This window comes from Anabrus simplex, chromosome X (assembly GCF_040414725.1).
Source record: "Anabrus simplex isolate iqAnaSimp1 chromosome X, ASM4041472v1, whole genome shotgun sequence".
Classification (NCBI taxonomy): Eukaryota; Metazoa; Arthropoda; class Insecta; order Orthoptera; family Tettigoniidae; genus Anabrus; species Anabrus simplex.
In genome coordinates this window covers 28270025-28290675 of record NC_090279.1, presented here as the reverse complement: position 1 = coordinate 28290675, position 20651 = coordinate 28270025, and the positions used below count along the sequence as shown (strand labels likewise).

At 40.7% G+C, this 20651-nt stretch overlaps 1 protein-coding gene across 1 annotated transcript in view; it reads left to right on the top strand.

Annotated features, from left to right (window-relative positions):
- The window catches only part of LOC136886223 (hemolymph lipopolysaccharide-binding protein-like), a 49068-nt gene that overhangs the window by 18154 nt on the left and 10263 nt on the right, over positions 1-20651 (top strand). The window contains exons 3-5 of the mRNA XM_068230526.1: positions 6716-6851; positions 10181-10321; positions 18931-19158. Of these exons, the coding sequence (XP_068086627.1) occupies positions 6716-6851; positions 10181-10321; positions 18931-19158 (505 nt within the window). The remainder of the gene's footprint in view (positions 1-6715; positions 6852-10180; positions 10322-18930; positions 19159-20651) is intronic.

Genomic DNA, 20651 nt, shown 5'->3' with positions numbered 1-20651 from the left:
CCCGGGGAAGGTTTCGATATGCATATCATTTTAAAATCTTTGAAAAGACGGGGGTCTATAGGAAAACCACAACGGTCTTCCTCCATTTTCTCTTATACTATTGATTTTCTGCAAACTCTGTGGACCGTATGTGAAAGGTCTCTTCATCACAAACAACTTTCGTTGTGTTCATAATTTACCTTACTCTTCAAATGACGGAGAAATTTACTATTTTCTGCCGATACCATGCTCGGCATTGAGGGACCGACAGAGCGATAACGAATATATGGGTTACCATGGCAACGTCTCTGACTGCTTGCCAGCAGGGAAGTAACGTATTGTCATTTTCCTCATCATTCCTTTAAATTCGTGGTTGTTCCTTGGGTAGAAAGCAAGAGAGTCGTCAATCGGCCATTCTGCGGGATATTGGCGGAATATCATTGGAGGTTATAACCGTCCTCGAATAGCATAAGTAATAACACAAATATTCATCTTCTTATCTGATTACCTAAGAATCCCTGCGCCTAAATTTCTCTCCGATTACCGCTTTCTTACATCCATAACTCACTCCGGCATAATTTATTGAGGAGCATTTGATTTTCCAATACATTCACTTGGTATTTATATATTTGTCGTCATCCGGATGTCCTCTGTTATAATCTATTTTCTATTAATTTCAACTTACTAAACTGTATTACTTTCTTCCTTAATTACCACGTATGTATGCGAGTGCTAATCCCGAATGCTGTACACTCTTTCCTTTGAGGAAATATTCTAAGCTATGCAAATGTATAACTTCTGGCCCAGGAAAATTCCGAAATATGGATGCAATTTTAACGGCGGTGCAGACCTTCGTTTCGGGGTAATTGGTGGCTAATCAGTAAGTCGTATCAAAAGTCACAAAGCAAATTGCGTTTCATTTTGGAGAGATCTACAACTTTTGTCCTGTGACTTTTCGTCGTATTTCTATCCCTAATACATTAAACACAAGTTGATTTTGTACTTTTACACGTATATGTTATCATTTGGCACACTTATAGGAAAGGTAGAATCATGACATTCGGCACGCACATTGACATGACCATTGGCAATGTTATAGCCAAATTTTATGATTCTAGCTGTCACATGAGAATCAAAAATATAAAGTAGCATTCAAAAACTGTACAAGATTTCACCCCATTCAATGACTCTAACTCAATCTAACCCATAAATAAAGGAGATACGAGAAGATGTCATAGGGCCAACCATGTAGAGCACTGAAAGGGGCGTCTGATGGTGAAGTCCGTTTGTAGATACGTCGTACAGTTGCAAAGCAGTAACTATCGAAATAAAGGTCTACACTTCTAGAGTATGTCTGTACATTGACAATTTTGGCGAAATTTCCGTACAGTTATCCGTTTCAGGTGTAATAATGACCATCTGCATATATTCTGTTTTGGTGTCTGTCTGTTTGTTTGTTTGTCTGTTTGTCTAAAACTTGGAAACTACTGGATATATTTCCACCAAACTTGATATTTAGAATCCATCTGTCCTTTGGTAGGTTTTAGGGCAAGTATTGTTTCTGAATCCCTGAATTGACTGGGGGATTATACGAAACCGAAACCGTCATTTTGCAACCAAACTTAATGTAAATTTAGCTGCCGTAATGGAAATTCATTTCTAGGCCTTTTTCCTCATGTGCATCATTTCAATACGAGGATTAATAAGGGAGATATCATTAACGGACCGTTTTCCGGTACAAGTCCCACCGGACTTAACTCAAGAGCGGGTGCGTGTAAAGCGTATGTTTTACAACTTGAAAACTACTGAAGATATTTGAGTCAAACTTTATATTAACATCCACCTGTCCAACGGTAGGTGTTAATCGTCAATAACATTTCATGTTCCCGGAATGGACTGGCGGTTTATAGGGAACCGAAATGGTGATTTTACTCTTCCAGAATATATACAGTACAAGACCAACCTGACTGGAAATCGACCAAACATGATGGAATTCCATCTCTAAAACTTTTTTTCATGTGCATTTTTTCGACAGGAGGATTAATAAGGGAGATATCATAAACGGTCCGTTTTTCCGGTTAAGTCCAGCGGATATAGCCCAAAAGGTGTTGTACGTGGAGCAGGTTCCTTATTTATCTATGTAAATAAAATCGTAACTACTGTGTGCCTGTACATAGACTATTTTGTCGAAATTTTCGTACAGCTACACGCTTAAGGGGTAATAATGATCATCTGCATATTTTTTGGTTTAGTATCTTGAAAGTTCTACTTTTTACACTTCTCACTGAAAACCCAGATTGCGGCATAATCTGCCAGTCGAGAAAGAAAACTGAAATTTGGCAAAATTTTACGACTTAGCCTGTAACGGGCGGAAAACTTCCAAGAGCTTTAAATTTTTCCCTTTCTATCCCGAAGAATATCGAAATATGGAGGCAATTTTAATGATGGTGCAGACCTTCGGGAAGTATCATCACATAACGGATGGCACAATCCCCGTTCAATTTGGAGTGATCTACAACCTTGGTCGTACGACTTTTTGTCGTATTTATATCCATTTTACGTTTGACTTTTCTCTATTTCTCGATCTTAAGTAAAGTAGTACTTTTCACATACATAATTCATACCTTCCATCACTTAGAGGAAAGATAGAATCATCATACTCTACACGAAAATTGGTCCACCCAGTAGCCATATGTGAGCCAAATGCTATGTATGTAGCTGTCACTTAATTATCCGAAAAGCAATGCAATGTGAGATAACCTTACACAAATTTTACCCAAGTTTCTAACTCAATCTGACCCATGAATAGATGAGATATCATATGACCAGCAATTTAGGCCGCTAAATCCGGCGTCTTATGGTACAATCTTTTCTCGATATGATGTACCGTTTAGAAGCAGTTAATCTGTAAATGAAGGTCTGCAATATTGTAAACAAGCACATACTTTCGTATGTCGAACTATATATATTCACTGATGTCGATTTTGTAGCGATCGAGAAAGGGTGTGTCTGCTATTGTAATCAGTACTCCGCACACCGACTATGACTGGCAGTAGGAATGGAGTCCTTCTCCAATTCCTGTGTAACTGGCATTAATGAGGCAGGCCTACCATTGTAATGAATAATTCACTTCTCGATTTGACTTTCAGAAGGCAAGGGAGCATGCAGCATACAGTCTTTGGCTGTAGGCAAGCGTTCCCGCAGTTATAAACAGATGTACCCATCTAAAATGTGACTGGCATTAGGCATACTGGCCTGCTATTTTGATGGAAACTCATCAACTTGGTGTGACTGGCAGGAAGCTGGCTGGCAGTTGGAAAAGGGGCCTATCATTATAATGATAACTGCACAACTCAATTTTGACTGGTTGTAGGGAAGTTTCCTGCCATTATAATAAAAACTCTTCAATTTGTAATATGTCTGGAGGTAGGAAAGGGGGCCTGCAATTGTAACGGAAACTCCCCAAATAGATTGTGACCGCGCAGTAGGCAATGGGGCCTGCAATTATAATGTAAACTTCCCAACTCGATTGTGAATCGCAGTAGGGAAGTGAGCCTGTCGTTATCATCACAAATCCGTAACAAGCACTTTACACTGGAAACAACGTATGGGGACCTCTGCATATTGTTTCTCGGATAACGCTAAGAGACATGCTATTTTAAAACAATCTTATTTACTGCATGTACAGTATTTACTTCAATATTCGTATACAATGCAGAATACCGTAGCGAAGCACGGGTACATTTGCTAGTTATAGTTAAAATCAAAGTTCATTACTGGCGAAGGTGCAAGTCTTTGCCTAAACTCGAACGAAAAAACATAAGTCCATTCACTTGGAAGTCTGAATATATTTAAAGTTAATCACTGGTGAAACTCATAAAGTCTTTGAGTGACCACTGACGAAAACACAAGTCCATTCACATAAATAAATTCGCTGACGAAATTTATAAGTCTCTTAAACCAACACTGGCAAATGTACAAGTCTTTGAGTAAATGCAAGTGAAATCCTGACTTTGTTCAAAGTCGTTGGGAAGTTAAAGTTCATCACTAGCAATGCTAATCAATCACTGTCTATTAGAAGAATGAGTTCCTTAACAGTTGCAAATATTCCACGTAAAAAACACAAGTCCATTTTACGAACACTTAGAAAAGTTCCCATCTCGAATACGCGTGAATAATACAAGTCCATTCAATGATCACGTAGAAAAGTTCTGGTCTCGAACTCATGAAAATAATACAAGTCCATTCAGTGAACACTTAGAAAAATTTCAGCTTCGAAGATGCGTGAATAATACAAGTCCATTCAGTGAACACTTAGAAGAATTCGGGTCTCGAACCCATGTAAATAATACAAGTCCATTCAGTTAATACTTGGAAAAATTCCAACTTCGAAGACACGTAAATAATATTCAGTGAACACTTAGAAAAATTCGGGTCTCGAACCCATGGAAATAATACAAGTCCATTTCCTGAACACTTAGAAAACACTCGAAGTTTTATGAGTCCACTTTATCAAACTTGGAAGAATCGTCTTCCCACACTTGTATAATGACAGAGTTCCACGATGATAGTAGCAGCAGGAGTGTCCTCGCTGACTACTCAGCTGAGACTGTGTGTATAAGCTACAGTAGGTCCCCTTTTTATTCAATCCGGGATGTCTACGTCATAATACTGTTTGATTGAATATCTCCCGAATCCCTCGATGGATTTGCTTGAAACTCGGGCATTGGGTTCGTTTAGGTGATCCCAAACAAGATGACATATCGCTCGACTCGCTAGCACAATTATTATGGGATTTCCAAATTTTCTCCATCGAATTCTCTAGAACAAGTGACGTGGAATCCAGAAAATACCAGTCAAGGCTGGCAACACGTGATGAGACGAGCGGGCGGCCTAGATAGCCCCTGTGGCTACGTCACAGCTCACAGTCGTCATACACTTCGCTAGCTGGTCCTCGCTGCTTGTAAACAAACCATCCGCGCTCGGAACATTACGCGTGGTAAATAAACGAAACTTATGCTCAAAAAATACTTATGTACAGGTCGTAACCGGTACAATACATACATACATACATACATATACATACATACATACATACATACATACATACATACATACATACATACATACATTCATACATATATGCATTCCTACCTTCACGAACGTCAACAATGTGTGAAAGATAATAATGTAATCGTTCCCTCGTGGCGTCACGTGAATAGAGGAGTCCCTCAAAGCTCTGTACTCGGACCTTCTCTTATCGCACTCTTTGTGAATGGCGTATCATCGATTTTAAGACATTGCAAATACTGCATGTACGCTGACGACCTTCAACTCTACACAGACTCTACAGCGCAAGACCTTCAGGAAAATATAGACTTACTAAACATTGACTTACAGACTGTTAGTGAATGGTCTGCTGCCAACGGCCTTCAAGTGAATCCTACAAAGTCACAAGTAATCCTTCTAGGCTATCAACATCAAATGGCAAGTATTAATAAACTTCCATTGCCGACAGTAATCCTTCAGAATGTTGCAATTCCTTTTGTACCACAAGTGAAGAGCCTCAGCGTTATCATGGACGAACGCATGATTTCGTCTGGACATATCTTACATATCTGCCAAGAGGTTTTATCTGCTCTTCATTCTTTATATAAAAATTTATTTCCAATAAAACTGCCTGGATCCATAAGAAGCAGTCCAGCCAAGTCTTATCTATTACTACACAGCCTTGAGCCTTAAGAAGTATTCCAGCCAGGTCATATCTACTGCTACAAAGCCTGGAGACTTAAGAAGTATTCCAGCCAGGTCATATCTACAGCTAAAAAGCCTGGAGCCATGTTAAGTATTCCAGCCAGGTCATATCTACAGCTAAAAAGCCTGGAGCCATGTTAAGTATTCCAGCCAGGTCATATCTACTTCTACACTGGCTGGAACCGTAAGAAGTAGTCCAACCTGATCATATCTACTGCTACACGGAGCCTTAAGAAGTAGTCCAGCCAGGTCATATCTACATCTACGCTGCTTCGAGCCATAAGCCAGGTGATATATAGTGCTACACTGCCTAGAACTGTAAGAAGTAGTCCAGCCAGGCTATATCTACTGCTAAACTGCCTGGAATGATAACAAGTACTCTCTGTTATCTGTGATTTTCTGTTGATTTCCTCCACTCCTAACTTCTAAAATTGGTATTTCCTGTGTTAAGGAGATATTATCGAGGACTTAGAGTACGTCTTCAGTCTTCTTGGTGAGCTTAAATATTTCACAGCTACGCAGAGCAACCGAACACCAAATGCTATTTAATGTTTAAAAGTTAATTCTCGACACAGTTACGAGTTACCTCGCAACATTGGTCATGAGACTTCAGAAGCGTCGTTGTTGGACATGTTGTCAAATTTTACAGCAGGAGGATGATGCCCAGAAAACCCGAAATCTCGTGCTTTATAAACACACGAACAATATACTGAATAAAATGACTCTGCGATTTTCAGAGTAATGTCTCAGAATAAGGAACAAACAACATGTCTCCAATTACCACTCTATGCTACGGCGAAACGTAGAATAAAACACCAATCATCGTTGTGTGATGTCGTAGATGGGCATAATGGCATATCTTGTGTGATGAGGCAGGATTGTTCCAAATGCGTGCTCCATATCCACCTTGGAATTACAGTGGATTGTCAACTAAATGTAGGCTATAATTTTCTATGTCTAAGGTTTGCGATCTTCGTTACAGGTTGATACGCGGCGATTCACATCGACGGAGAACCAATGGGAATTAGCCGTGAATGTCCACCAAGAAAGAAGATCATGTGATAGCAGTGAAGTTGAGCAGCTTGTTTCGGTGACTACTGTACATCCACCAGTACACGGTAATGAAACTCTCATACACACTCGGTATCCCTTAACTCAAAGCAGTAGGACCCCAGTGTTTGTGGGCGGTTGTCAGCTAGGGAGCGTGCTCGTGTTAGTCTCCTACCTGTTCGATATAGGAGACTGGACCACGCGTTCTGATATTCCGGAGAGGATTGGAACTAATTACAGGGAGCGAAGAATAATAGAAACTGTAGTGGTCGGAATAATGGAAGCAACAATCCGCCAGCGAGCGGGCAGGTGTGTAGTCTGCCTCTCCTACATCTTAATGTGTATATAGCGCAGGCAACAGTAGTCATTGTTCTGGAGGAAATCAAAGAAATACTAAACAAGAGAAGTGGAATGTAGTAGATAAAGTCAGATGAAGCAGGTGATATTGGACTAGGAATTGTACTGATTAAGGAGGTGGAGGAATTTGGGGAACTAGGAAGTAGAATAACCAATGACAGGAGAAGCTAGCAGGACGAAACCTTCTACTCACCATGAATATACTATTCAGGCCGTCGTTTGTGGAAGTATTTGTCTGAAACGAGAGACTGCATGGGATAGCAACATGCTAAGCAGAGAAAGTGAGTAGAGACCTTTAAAATGTGGGGTTACAGAAGAATGCTTAAGGCAAGTAATGGAAACTCGTGTCCTTGCCTTGAGGGCGTGCATTTTCTTCCAGCCACACTCTCAATGGAGGTGAGCGTATTTAACTACATACTTGTCGTCCTGCCAACATTAAGTTTCTCAAAGCAGTGGGTATAAAAGGGTGGACACACTTGAATTGCAAGTAATTGCGCTAACCGTTACACTACGGAGCTTAAGACGAGATTGGACGATCATAGCACAAACGAAGAGCAGGTGACTGGACGGCGATATGGGATAAGCTTACGGTTTCGACGGAGAACAGGAACAATGTACAGAGTGCGATGGGAGGGGAAGTTCCGAAAGACAGGTACGCTAACATTTTCAGGGGAAGGAAACTGAGGGAAAAGGGATCAAGACAAGGGGAATTTTCACTAGAGTATCCGTGAGGCACCGCTGGTAAAACACAGAGGGAAAGAGGGGGAATTAAAAGTGTTACAGGTAGTAGGGAGATCAGAGAAAAGGGAAACGTAGAGTAGAGGGCGTGAAAGAGGATCAAGAGAAGGAGAAAATGGAGGATGAAGTAGGATCTGCGAACATCAAAGAAGATTAGGGAGAGTAGTAAGGGAGGGGATCTAATGAGTTGGATGGGGTCGAGGCTCTGGTCATTGAGGACTCTATAGTTAGGCTCGGGAGAAGTGCGTGGAGGAAAGGGAACCGAGGTAGGGGAGTTAGGTTAAGTCAGAAGTTGACGAAAGAGTAGTGTAAGGATTGTGTGGTAGTTTCAATGCTGGTACGAACAACGTACGACAAGCAGGAATAACTACCAACACAGAGTGGGATCTTGTTATGAAGTTGAAGGGAGATAGGTTTATGATTATTTTGAGACTTTCTAGGAGGGATATTGAGTGAAGGGGTACTTTAGATGAAACTAAGGAGTAGGTATGTGTGAGACTGGGAGTGAGATTTGTAGTTCATGTGTGTGTGTAAGTCAGGGGTTTGCTTATAAGAGATATATTGAGGACTAGGCAGCTGACGTGAGTGAACAGGGACATGGCAGTTGTAAGGAGAAGGATATAATTAAGTAACGCAGTATATATTTGTTAATAAGATGTTATATTAGGAGTTGGATCGTGTCTAAGAAGTGACATAATGATGCGGAAATTTCTTCCGGAATTGGAGTGTTTATTGTTCAGATAGGATGCAATGGATACGAGGGGGAGTATTTATACGGATGAAAGAAGAATGTGTTATCTATTAAAAAGTTAAACTTGAAAAACGTGTTCAGAAAGCGATATATTCAGGGTGTAGGCCTACTGACATGGTTGGCTTGATGCAGATGAGGAAATAATTGATCAGATGTGGATAACGACAGAGAGAATAATGTGATTGTAGCGAAAATGTTAGTATGCACATTAATTGCAATTCACAGAGAGAGGTGGACCTCCATTGGTCACTTGGTCTAGCGGGTCCTTCAGTTTCCTCTCCGTTGTGGCTCTTGCCTTTCTTTTGGCGACAGTTTCGTTCTTTTTTTTGCTTTGTGGTTAAAAATGAGCGAGGAGTGTTGCTCTGAAGGAGAGCTGGAAGGAACAAACTGGCATATTGTTATCCCTTCGTCCCTGAACTTCTATACCCAGAAGTTTGAAATCAGCAGAGACCTTCTTCTCATCTCCTGTAAGACCACACTACCGTAATTAAACGTGTTGAGTAAGATTTATGATTTCCTTTCACTTTAAGCTGTCCCTGACTTTCAAACAACGAGGAAGGTTTTAATATGGTACTCGGGCTGTATAAAAAAATTTAAATTCCTTTGAAGGATGAAAATCTAAGAATGTTTCCTGTTTTTAGCATTTTGAGTATCCGTAAGCAACACTAAGTTGTGGGAGAGCCTTACATCTCACTGCTCGGTGAATGCTGGGATGGTACCTATTTGTCAGGGTTCCCTCAGCAAGTGTCAGATCATACAGTGATCGTCTCACTACTGCAGTACAGGGAGAGCAGACCACATGTTGTTAGCTGTGTTCCAAACAGAATGGTTCACACGTGACTCTCCTACGGGAGTTTCCAGTGAAGACTTCCAATACACGCCACCACGAGCGAACCATGTCCTATAGTTACAGACATTTCCTCAGCTCAGAACTCGGAAATTTATGTTCCCATTTTCTTTCAGGTCAGACCGAATATAGAATTTTTGATTTTAAAACTTATTTACGTGGCATCAGTTATAACTGAGACGATTTAGAGCTTGCTGTAAAACCAAGGTTACTCTCGGTAAAACTGACAGCTGGAATGAATGCCCTGAGTGAAGGAGACCTAAGATGTAATATTCCCGTTGCTGTATAGCCAAGCTTTGAAAATACAGCAATATGTAGTGATATCAACTGAAATTACATTCATTAGTCATCAAAATAAACCTTATAGGTTTTAAGCATGTCATTCTGTGTAGAAGGATCTAAGTTAAAATGTAACCTTCTTTCACCTTCAGGAATGATAAAACAAACCAAATACGCCGATCTGGAACAGCATTATCATAAATGGTAATGTTCCACACGATAACAATAAACCTTTAAAAGACGGGAGAAGCACATACTTTTACCAAAACTTGGTACAGACCTGTTTTTATACATAACTGTATTTTGAAGCAGACATTGCTGTTACCGTGAAATAATTATGTCCGGATTACACTTACTGAGACTCTGATAGATTTTCGGGATTTTTTTAACTAGAAATTAATTATTTCGTGCTTTTTTTGTTCCAGGTACCTCTACGAATACTGCACCAGCTACTACTGCGCCAGCTACTACTACACCAGCTACTACTACACCCACTACAAGTGCTACGACTACTACTACACCCACTACAAGTACAACTACTAAACCAAAGTCATGCCCTCATTCAGGTGAGTTAAGCAGATTATCCATGAATGGTGTAAGAGGGACCAACGCTCTCCTTGTAGTTACTGTTCTTAAAACTGTGTAGGTGTTTGCTTGGTGCAGCAGTCTGCATAAAGAGTGCACGAGTAAGGAGAATATGATAAACTTGTTGTAGGAGGAGAAACGAGAGTGTCCGAAGTGATGCCGAGACCCGGTGAGTGTTCCATAGCTGAGCGACGTATCGTAGCCCCACACGCGAACCGGTGATACTATCACGTGTAAATAACTGTAGGCTTGTCGTGGGTTCGACATCCCTCAAGGTGATTCCGTAGCTCCTGAGTTTTGCACGAGACAAATATCTGGGTGTGTACATTTAGTACCTTTTACACGTTTATGGCACTTTCCTACGGTGACGTTATCTGAGTTTGTGCCATGTTGTGTGGGAGGAAAGCAAACAAGAAACTACCCCATAGGAACCACCAGGGATCCATTCTTCCTTACTTCTAGTTTCCAAGTGAAATGCAATATGTCCACAACCTAGCAAACAGCCCCCATGATGTGCTGAACTCTGGGTGTAGGCTCGTCTCTCTCCTCAGCTTCTAGATGATGTAAGGGAGCTGCTGACTCCACGTATTTATTTACTAGCATTGTATCCGTTCCTCGAACAGCAGATTGCAATGGAATACAAGTCTTCTCCAAGAATTTACGGCTCCGTTCACATAACAGTGCTGAATGTGACAGAATGGTTATGGTAAGTAATTGAAATTCGCGTCCTTGCAGTTCTTTCCAGCAGAACTCCTAATGGAGGTGAGCATATTTAAATAGATATCGGCAGTCCTGTCAACATTACATTTCTCAAAGCATGGGCACACTTGAATTGCAAGTAATTGCGTTAACGCTACACTACGGAGCTTAACCCGGACAGAATGTCAACTACGGTACAGTAAAACACTGTGACTGTGACTGTAATATCCTATTAGAATTTAGTGTGCTTATTTTATTATTGTAAAATATTTGTGTAGTACTGGTGTAGTAGAGGTATCTGTAGAAAATCATACTGAAAATTCTGTTGTTGTAATTAGGATAGGCTTAATTGCAGTTTGGAATTGTGTAGTTCTTGTGTATCACTTTCGATATTCAGTAATTAACAGCAGTTTTTATCCTGTTACGGCTGTAGGATAAAAAATAGAGTAGTATTGTAGTGTAGTCGTAGATTAATTACCTTATTGTTGTGTGATCTTAGAGTACTATCCCAGACAATATATCCCTCCGTTCATTTATTTTTTGTAAATAAGTTATTTTAATTTTTAATTTCATTATTTTTACGTGAAGAATGGCTAAGGAGCGCGTGTGTACGAACTGTGGGTGTGGCGAGGCATTGAGGGGTATGAGGGAGGAGTTGGAAAGTTTGAGGGAGATAATTGGGATTCTCACAGAAGATAGGAAGGAAGATAGGACTCCCTCAAACAATGTACAGGTTACAGTAGGTGTACAAGACGGAGGGGATGGAAAGGGGGAGTTGTAGAAGACAGGTGGTCTAATGTTCTAAGGGGAAGGAGATTGCAGGCTAAGGGCTCTATTCAGGATCAGAATTCAGGACAGGTGTCTGTGCGAAATCGGTACGAGTCACTCCAGATAGAACAACAGAGGGAAAATGACGGAGTGGGAACTGTTGGTGTGATGTGTGGAAGTAGGAGGAAGGGAAAAAGTAGGAAAGGGTAATGTAGAGTAGAGGATAGGAAAAGACAGGTGGAACAGGGTCATGGAAAGGAGAAAAGGGAGGAGGAAGTAGCTTCTGCAGCTATCAGGAAAGATAGGGCTGACCAGGAGGGGAGGGGATCAAATGAGGTGGGTAGGGTTGAGGCTCTGGTCATGGGGTATTCCATCGTTAGACACGTGGGGAAAGTGTGTGGAGGAAAGGGAACCAGGGTAGAATGTTATCCAGGAATTAGGTTGAGGCAGATGTTGAGGAAAGTAGAAGAGAGGGAGGAGGGGAAGGAGAAGGTGGTAGTGTTTCACGTTGGTACCAACAACGTAAGGCAAGCTTATATAAGTACCAACATAGTTGGAGATGTGTGGGATCTGGTAAATGCAGCACGGGTGAAGTTTAAGAAAGCGTAGATTGTTATTAATGGAATACTGTGTAGGAGGGATACTGACTGGAGGGTGATTTGGGATTTAAATGAGACTATGGATTGGGTATGTGGGAAACTGGGAGTGAAATTTCTAGATCCTAATGGGTGGGTAGGAGATAGGGATCTGCGCTCAGATGGCCTTCATTTAAACCACAGTGGTACGTATAAGTTAAGAAATTTGTTTGGAAGGGTAATAGGGAGGTACATTCAGGGAAACAGGGTGGCCTAGGGAGCGGTGATAAGGGAACAGGGAACCGTAAATCAAGTAGGGATGACATAAAATTGTTAGTGTTGAACTGTAGAAGCATTGTAAAGAAATGAATAGAAAATTAAATTAATAGATATATATTTACCAGATATTGTAATAGGAGTTGAATCATGGCTGAGAAATGATATAGTGGATGCAGAAATTTTCTCACGGCACTGGAGTGTGTATCGTAGAGATAGGATAGGAATTGTGGGAGAGGGAGTGTTCATGCTGGTGAAAGAAGAATCTGTAAGCTACGAAAAAGTTAAAGATGAGACACATGAAATTCTAGGTGTAAGGCTCATTTCTAAAGATAATAGGCAACTTGATATATTTGTGGTGTACAGATCGGGAACGGGTAGCACTGACACGGATATGGAATTATTTGATAGGATAGTCAGCTATGTGGGAAACGACATGGAAAGAAATGTGATTGTAGCGGGAGATCTGAATTTGCCAGATGTCAATTGGGAAGGAAATGCGAACCACAGGAAGCATGACCAACAAAGAGCAAATAAGTTAATATGGGAAGGACAGCTGACTCAAAAAGTGGTGGAACCAACCAGAGGGAAAAATATCTTGGATGTGGTGCTGATAAAACCAGATGAGCTCTATAGGGAAACTGAAGTAATAGATGGTATTAGTGATCATGAAGCTATTTTTGTGGTAGTTAAAAATAAATGTGATAGAAAGGAAGGTCTTAAAAGTAGGACTATTAGGCAGTACCGTATGGCTGATAAAGGAGGCATGAGGCAGTTTCTATAAAGTAACTATGATCGGTGGAAAACGGTAAATAAAAATGTAAACAGACTCTGGGTTGGGTTTAAAGAAATAGTTGAGGAATGCGAAAACAGGTTTGTACCTTTTAGGTTGGTAAGGAGTGGTAAAGGCCCACCTTATTATAATAGAGAAATAAAGAGACTAAGAAGGAGGTGCAGACTGGAAAGAAATAGAAATGGCTGTGGAAGTAAGGATAAATTCAAGGAACTTGCTAGAAAATTGAATCTAGCAAAGAAGGCAGCTAAGGATAACATGATGGCAAACATAATTGGTAGTCATACAAATTTTAGTGAAAAATGGAAGTGTATGTACAGGTATTTCAAGGCAGAAAGAGGTTCCAAGAAGGTCATTTCAGAAATAATTAATGAACAAGGTGAGTGTGTATGTGAGGATCTTCAAAAGGTAGAAGTATTCAGTCAGCAGTATGTAAAGATTGTAGGTTACAAGGATAATGTCGAGATAGAGTAGGAGACTAAGGCCAAAGAAGTAATAAAATTTACATATGATAACAATGACATTTACAATAAGATACAAAAGTTGAAAACTAAAAAAGCGGCTGGAATTGATCAGATTTCTGGGGATATACTAAAGACATTGGGTTGGGATATAGTACCATATCTGAAGTACTTATTTGATTATTGTTTGGTCGGAGGAGCTATACCAGATGAATAGAGAGTTGCTATAGTAGCCCCTGTGTATAAAGGAAAGGGTGATAGACATAAAGCTGAAAATTACAGGCCAGTAAGTTTGACATGCATTGTATGTAAGCTTTGGGAAGGCATTCTTTCTGATTATATTAGATATGTTTGTGAAAATAATAACTGGTTAGATAGGAGGCAGTTCGGTTTTAGGAAAGGTTATTCCACTGAAGCTCAACTTGTAGGCTTCCAGCAAGACATAGCAGATATCTTGGATTCAGGATGTCAAATGGACTGTATCGCGATTGACCTGTCTAAAGCATTTGATAGTGTGGATCATGGGAGACTACTGGCAACAATGAGTGCAATTGGACTTGACAAAAGAGTGACTGAATGGGTTGCTATATTTCTAGAAAACAGATCTCAGAGAATTAGTGTAGGTGAAGCTTTATCTGACCCTGTAATAATTAAGAGGGGAATTCCTCAAGGCAGTATTATCGAACCTTTATGTTTCCTTATATATATAAATGATATGAGTAAAGGAGTGGAATCGGAGGTAAGGCTTTTTGCGGATGATGTTATTCTCTATAGAGTGACAAATAAGTTAAAAGATCGTGAGCAACTGCAACGTGACCTCGATAATGTTGTGAGATGGACAGCAGGCAGTGGTATGTTGATAAACGGGGTTAAAAGTCAGGTTGTGAGTTTCACATAGAGGAAAAGTCCCGTCAGTTTTAATTACTGCGTTGATGGGGTGAAAGTTCCTTTTGGGAATCATTGTAAGTATCTAGGTGTTAATATAAGGAAAGATCTTCATTGGGGTAATCACATAAATGGGATTGTAAATAAAGAGTACAGATCTCTGCACATGGTTATGAGGGTGTTTAGGGTTTGTAGTGAGGATGTAAAGGAGAGGGCATATAAGTCTCTGGTAAGACCCCAACTAGAGTATGGTTCCAGTGTATGGGACCCTCACCAGGATTACCTGATTCAAGAATTGGAAAAAATCCAAAGAAAAGCAGCTCGATTTGTTCTGGATGATTTCCGACAAAAAAGTAGCGTTACAAAAATATTGCAAAGTTTGGGTTGGGAAGAATTGAGAGAAAGAAGAAGAGCTGCTCGACTAAGTGGTATGTTCCGAGCTGTCAGCGGAGAGATGGCGTGGAAGGACATTAGTAGACGAATAAGCCTGAGTGGCGTTTATAAAAGCAGGAAAGATCACAATATGAAGATAAAGTTGGAATTCAAGAGGACAAACTGGGGCAAATATCCATTTATAGGAAGGGGAGTTAGGGATTGGAATAACTTACCTAGGGATACATTCAATAAATTTCCAATTTCTTTGAAATAATTTAGGAAAAGGCTAGGAAAACAACAGATAGGGAATCTGCCACCTGAGCGACTGCCTTAAATGCAGATCAGTATTGATTGATTGATAAACTATCACGAACCACGTTGTTAATGATGTCTCCCTTTTTTCTGCGCTATCAAAAAAGTAAAATGACTGCTTTGTTCCTTCTGTAACGTCTCCGCGATGAGATATGGCCATAGCATCTCTCAGGACTGCAACTAACAATCACTTCCACTATTATCCTTTGTAAGTTGTTAGTCCACCCACTGTGAATTCAGAATCCCCGATGTCTGTTTTAATATCCACAAAAATTAGATTATCCCCGACGATCCTAGATGGAGCTAGAGGCAAGTATTCCAATATGGTGTTTAAGTTGTTACTCTGGAGAACATGGCCCTTTGTCATGGCCAACCATGATGTTCCTTGCAGGTGACATTCAGCTGTTAATCATGTGAAACTTGCAGTGGCCTATAATCACAGCCGTCTAACGTTTTCTCAAATAAAATAACTCTTATTGAACGTAACGAGTATTTAAACTTAAAGTGTTGCCTCCTGGACTGAAGTTGCTAAAAAAGAATGACATTTTGTCCCTGCTCATGTTTATGACTCCTGAAAAGTTAGAGTGGTTGAGGAAAGTTGTAGATGACTTTAGTGACTTAGAGGAATATGTAAGTGACAGTGGAGGAAATGAATCACTTTGTAGTGAACACTGAATCTGTATGATATATCATTTACAAACCAATTTCTCTATAATGTTTAAAAATCTATTTTAGTGGTTCGTTATTTCATGCACTGAAAAAGGAAGTAAATGTGAATGTCCCACTTCAGAAGTGTATTTTGTTAAGATTTCAACTCCTTTTAGATAAAATATGCAGTTAAGAGTTAGAGCAAACACACATTAACTCGGAACATAGGTTTGACGTGTCTTTTGTGATTAAATATATGTACTAAATAAACAATGTTTCGAGTTAAACTAAATACCTAATAACCCTAGGAAAGAATTATACTAGTGATATAACTTCAAAAATAATAGCCGGTATATATGCGTGTTCGTTTGGCAGAGATTCTAAAACTTTGATCGTGTTTTTCTCAGAATGTCATTTTCTGACTTAATTCGTATGTGAACGAGTGGAACGAAACTTGTAATTGCTACAACTTCTCTTACATCTCATTTTTCAGTGAACATAACGTTAACGCGGATAACTGTTTACATCTCCCTAAAGAGAATTATCTTTGTGAACCCTGAAGTCACATTTACCTTATCACAGAACTCTGATACTTTATTTCGTACAACTGAGGATGCGGTTCCGATGAGTGGCACAATATGTGCGGGTTTAGGGAATTCTAAGACGATATGACTTGGCCTTTGTTTTCTTTCACAGTATTCACATAATTCGTCCTGAGAACGACGGTTGTTCCAAAGAGTGGATGCCGTTGAGCAGTGCTGATGTTCTCAGTTTTACTGACTGTCATGAGAGCTCCTGTTTTCTTTAAGTGCTCGTTTATTCCACACTAATGTATAACATGGTCTTCGCAGGCCAACACTAAAAAGCTGCATTTTGTGACCAATCAAGACCAAATGAGGTAGAAATCCTCATAAATGCAGTGTTGCCAATCGCTGAGATTTAACTTTTAAAATATTTCAAAATAATGCCTCGGGTAATTTAACCAAAAGTTGTACAATTGATGAAGTTAGTAATATGTCGTTCAGACTTGTGAAATGCAATGTAGACCACATTCTAGTGGTTCTGTTGCTTGCAACTATTGGAAATAGATAGCAGAAACTTTGCAGTTACAGTTGTAGGCTGATCTAGCTTTGACTAAACATTGTACGTTGGGGAAAGACCACTCTAATGAATGATTAATGTAGATCTAGGCGGCTCCAGAGTTATTAATAGTGAGCCAATGGAGGTGGCAACAAAACAGGGGAAATGCAACTAAATTCAAGAGGAAGTCATTAATACGTAGTGCGTCTTGCGTTATGTCTTACTGCGCTTGAAGACACTGCCGCATGTTTCGTACACATAACCGATCATCTTCAGGTAGCCATTTACAGCAGTGGGAGAAGGCTGTCCGAGGAAAGGACACACATCCGACTCATAATTTGTTTTTATGTGTGATACCAATGTTTAGCATTACTTCTTGATAAAAATAAAGTAATTTACGGAGATCGATGAAATTTCTCTCGAGGACAGTTAGGAAACGTAACTCTCCAGAGAAGGGGCAATCCACGTGGACAGATGTCACTAAAAAAGCCCGAATCTGAACATAAATGAACAAGAATAGAAAATTATATTCTATACAATGTAAAAGAAATTTCAACTGAAAGTTAAGAATGGAATGCATTGTCTTAGATTCTCTTCTTTTAAAACAAAATCAGCCAGTGGTTTTCGGCACCGCTTAATCATCACCACGTACCGACACTTTGCCTTCCGAAGCTCATTTGAGAAAACTAGTGAAGGGCCATAAATGGAGCACGAATTGTTGATATTACACGAGCTAAACCTTGCAGAAGGAAGTATGTTAAATTCTGAATCGTTACAAGTGAAGGTTTTCTTATTAGGTAGCATTTACGTCAGAAAAAATGATCAGTTGATATATCATGGTTTTGTTTCATGTTTGTTCCCTGTCTGTACAGCTGGATCCAGCCCAAAGCAATGCATGCTGGACTGAACGTCACCCCTGGTGATATAATTGCAAATATTCTAATTCATGTCATCATACAATTAGAGCAGGTGGGTGTAAGAATTATTGGTTTCACGTCAGATGGTAGCCAGTAGAATAAAAGGTTATGGAAATCCTTAGGAACATTCGGCAACAAAAAAGAATCTAATATGTCCAATTTCCAAGTAAGTCAGTAGAAAACTGTGCATTTTCTGATGCGCCTCACATACTTAACTGTCCATGACCAAGTAGAAGAAATACGATGGTGATCTTGTTGATTATACATTTCACAAATCTCCGGAATACGAAGACAGCTAAATCATCTCGAAAATACTCCGAACGGTCCAGCTCCTGAAATGAGCTGCACACATCAGTTTATCACGTAGATAGAAGCACTGGTCCGCCTGCTGGGCAAGATGCTTAAGGCGTCCCGTTGGTCGAAACAATTTTCACCATCACAATGTTGGCCATCCGGGTGGGAGGGGTGCTGGTATACACTAGATTGCGTACACATTGCTCACATAGAGTGAGGGCATAGGACGGACGGCGAAGTTAAGCCATGAGCAAATCGCTTGCTTCTTAACGACCGAAGTAGGCTGCATGTCGGCAGCGCGTTTCACCCTCTCCTTTTCCGCCTTCATACATCACGTCCTTCACTTCATCTCATTATCTCCTCTTCTGTACGCTACGGTGTCTCCTGCCCGTGTCATGCATCGAAGAGTACGACAAGTAAAGAAGGATCGTCATTTTCACTCGTAGGATGGTCTAAAATATACACGTGTGAACTAATTGTTTAATGTGATGTTCTATCTGCCCACAGGTTACCGACTGTTTGAAGGTTTCAACTGTTATAAGACGTACCGTGGAGGAAAGAGTTGGAGTGACGCCAGGGAGCAGTGCAAGAGAGACGGAGGTGATCTCATGGTACTGGAAAGTGAACGGGAGGGAAACGAGGTGTTCCCCACAATGTTGCCGAGTGTGGTGTACTGGAACCCCTGGATGGGAGTTTACAAGCCCGAAGGTGAAGATGGTTGGGTGTCTGTGAAAGGTGAGTTCTCCCTAGCTCTCTTCTACTCATGAATTACCGAATGTCGGACGGAAGACATTTGTCATATTAAACAACAGAAGCCGACATTTAGCTGTAGTTAGCGATGTCACTGGCTGACGACCACACCGTATTGCCTATAATCAGGGGAGGAATGAAGAAGTCTTACCCATAGAATCTCAGGCGGTAGAGGGCTGGCCTTCTGAGACCACATTGGCAGGTTCGATTCTCGCTCAGTCCGGTGGTACGACAGTCTCGTGTCGGTAGATTTACTGGCACATAAAATAAACCCTGATGGACACAATTCCGGCACGTTGGCGTCTCCCAAACCCTACGAATGTAGTTACTGGAACATAAAGTGAATAATATCAGTTATGACTAAATGAAGGGAAAGATTCTTAAAGAGAGGGTATGAGGAAATTCATCTGTCTGATGGAGACGTTAATCCTTGAGCAGACCTCTTGGTGTTCTTTGACAGGAGTAGGCTATGTGCCGCATCAAGGCGTGCAGGTTTATCACGGACGTCAACTAGAGAGTAGGACACACTGGGGTCGTGCTAGGGACATCATCATTATAGAATGTTGTGCCCTCGATCAGTTACACACCTTTTGTCTTTAAATAATTAGAAACTGAGTCCTGGTCTCCTCTATTGCTCTTACCCTCGATGGCTGACTCCGTTATTGTCGCAGGTAACCCATCATCCTCCATTCACCTCACGCGGCCCCAACACCGGAGTACCGCTTCATCCATGGAGCTTATGCATCACTTAGCATTTATCTTCTCATTCTGGGTGCCTTCCTGTCATTGTTCCCACCCGGTGTTTCTAGACTTCATTATCGTTATTTCAACATATATTACAACTAACGTATGGACGAGATATCCAGAGTCCACAGGGCTTGCACTCCGACACAGCGAAGTTTTCCTGAAAACAGACCGGTTCATCCCAGAGTTCACTGCATTAGCTTTGCTACACCTTGCTTCCTGGGAGAAGTTCCAGTTTTGTATCTCCGGCCTGACATTCATTTCTCGGAACTTTCTTCCCCACTGACATGACTTTATTCTCGATAGTAAAAAAAAGCAAAGACATCTGTGTACAGGCCACGAAGGGCATGGGAGTGGTGGAAGGTAAAGGCTTCCACTATTCGTAACCTCGGCACTTGATGGGGTAGAGTGGTTTGCTCTACGCCCGGCCGCCTTTGCCCCCAAGAATTAACCTGGTACTCATTTTTGGTGTAGGATGAGTGAACCTCAGGGCCATATGAACCTCTGGAAGTGGAAATCTCATTTCCTAAATTTTACGACTTTCTGACGGGGATTCGAACCCACGTCCTTTCGGGCGAACCGAGTGCGCATTTACCGCCTCGGACAGGGAGCCCCTTTATTCTTGGTAATGCCAATATTAATGTCGTACTCACAGCACCTATTTTAAGTTCCAAGAAATTAGACTTCAGGCTTTCAGCTCAGTCTGCCATTAACACCAAAATGCTTACGATATT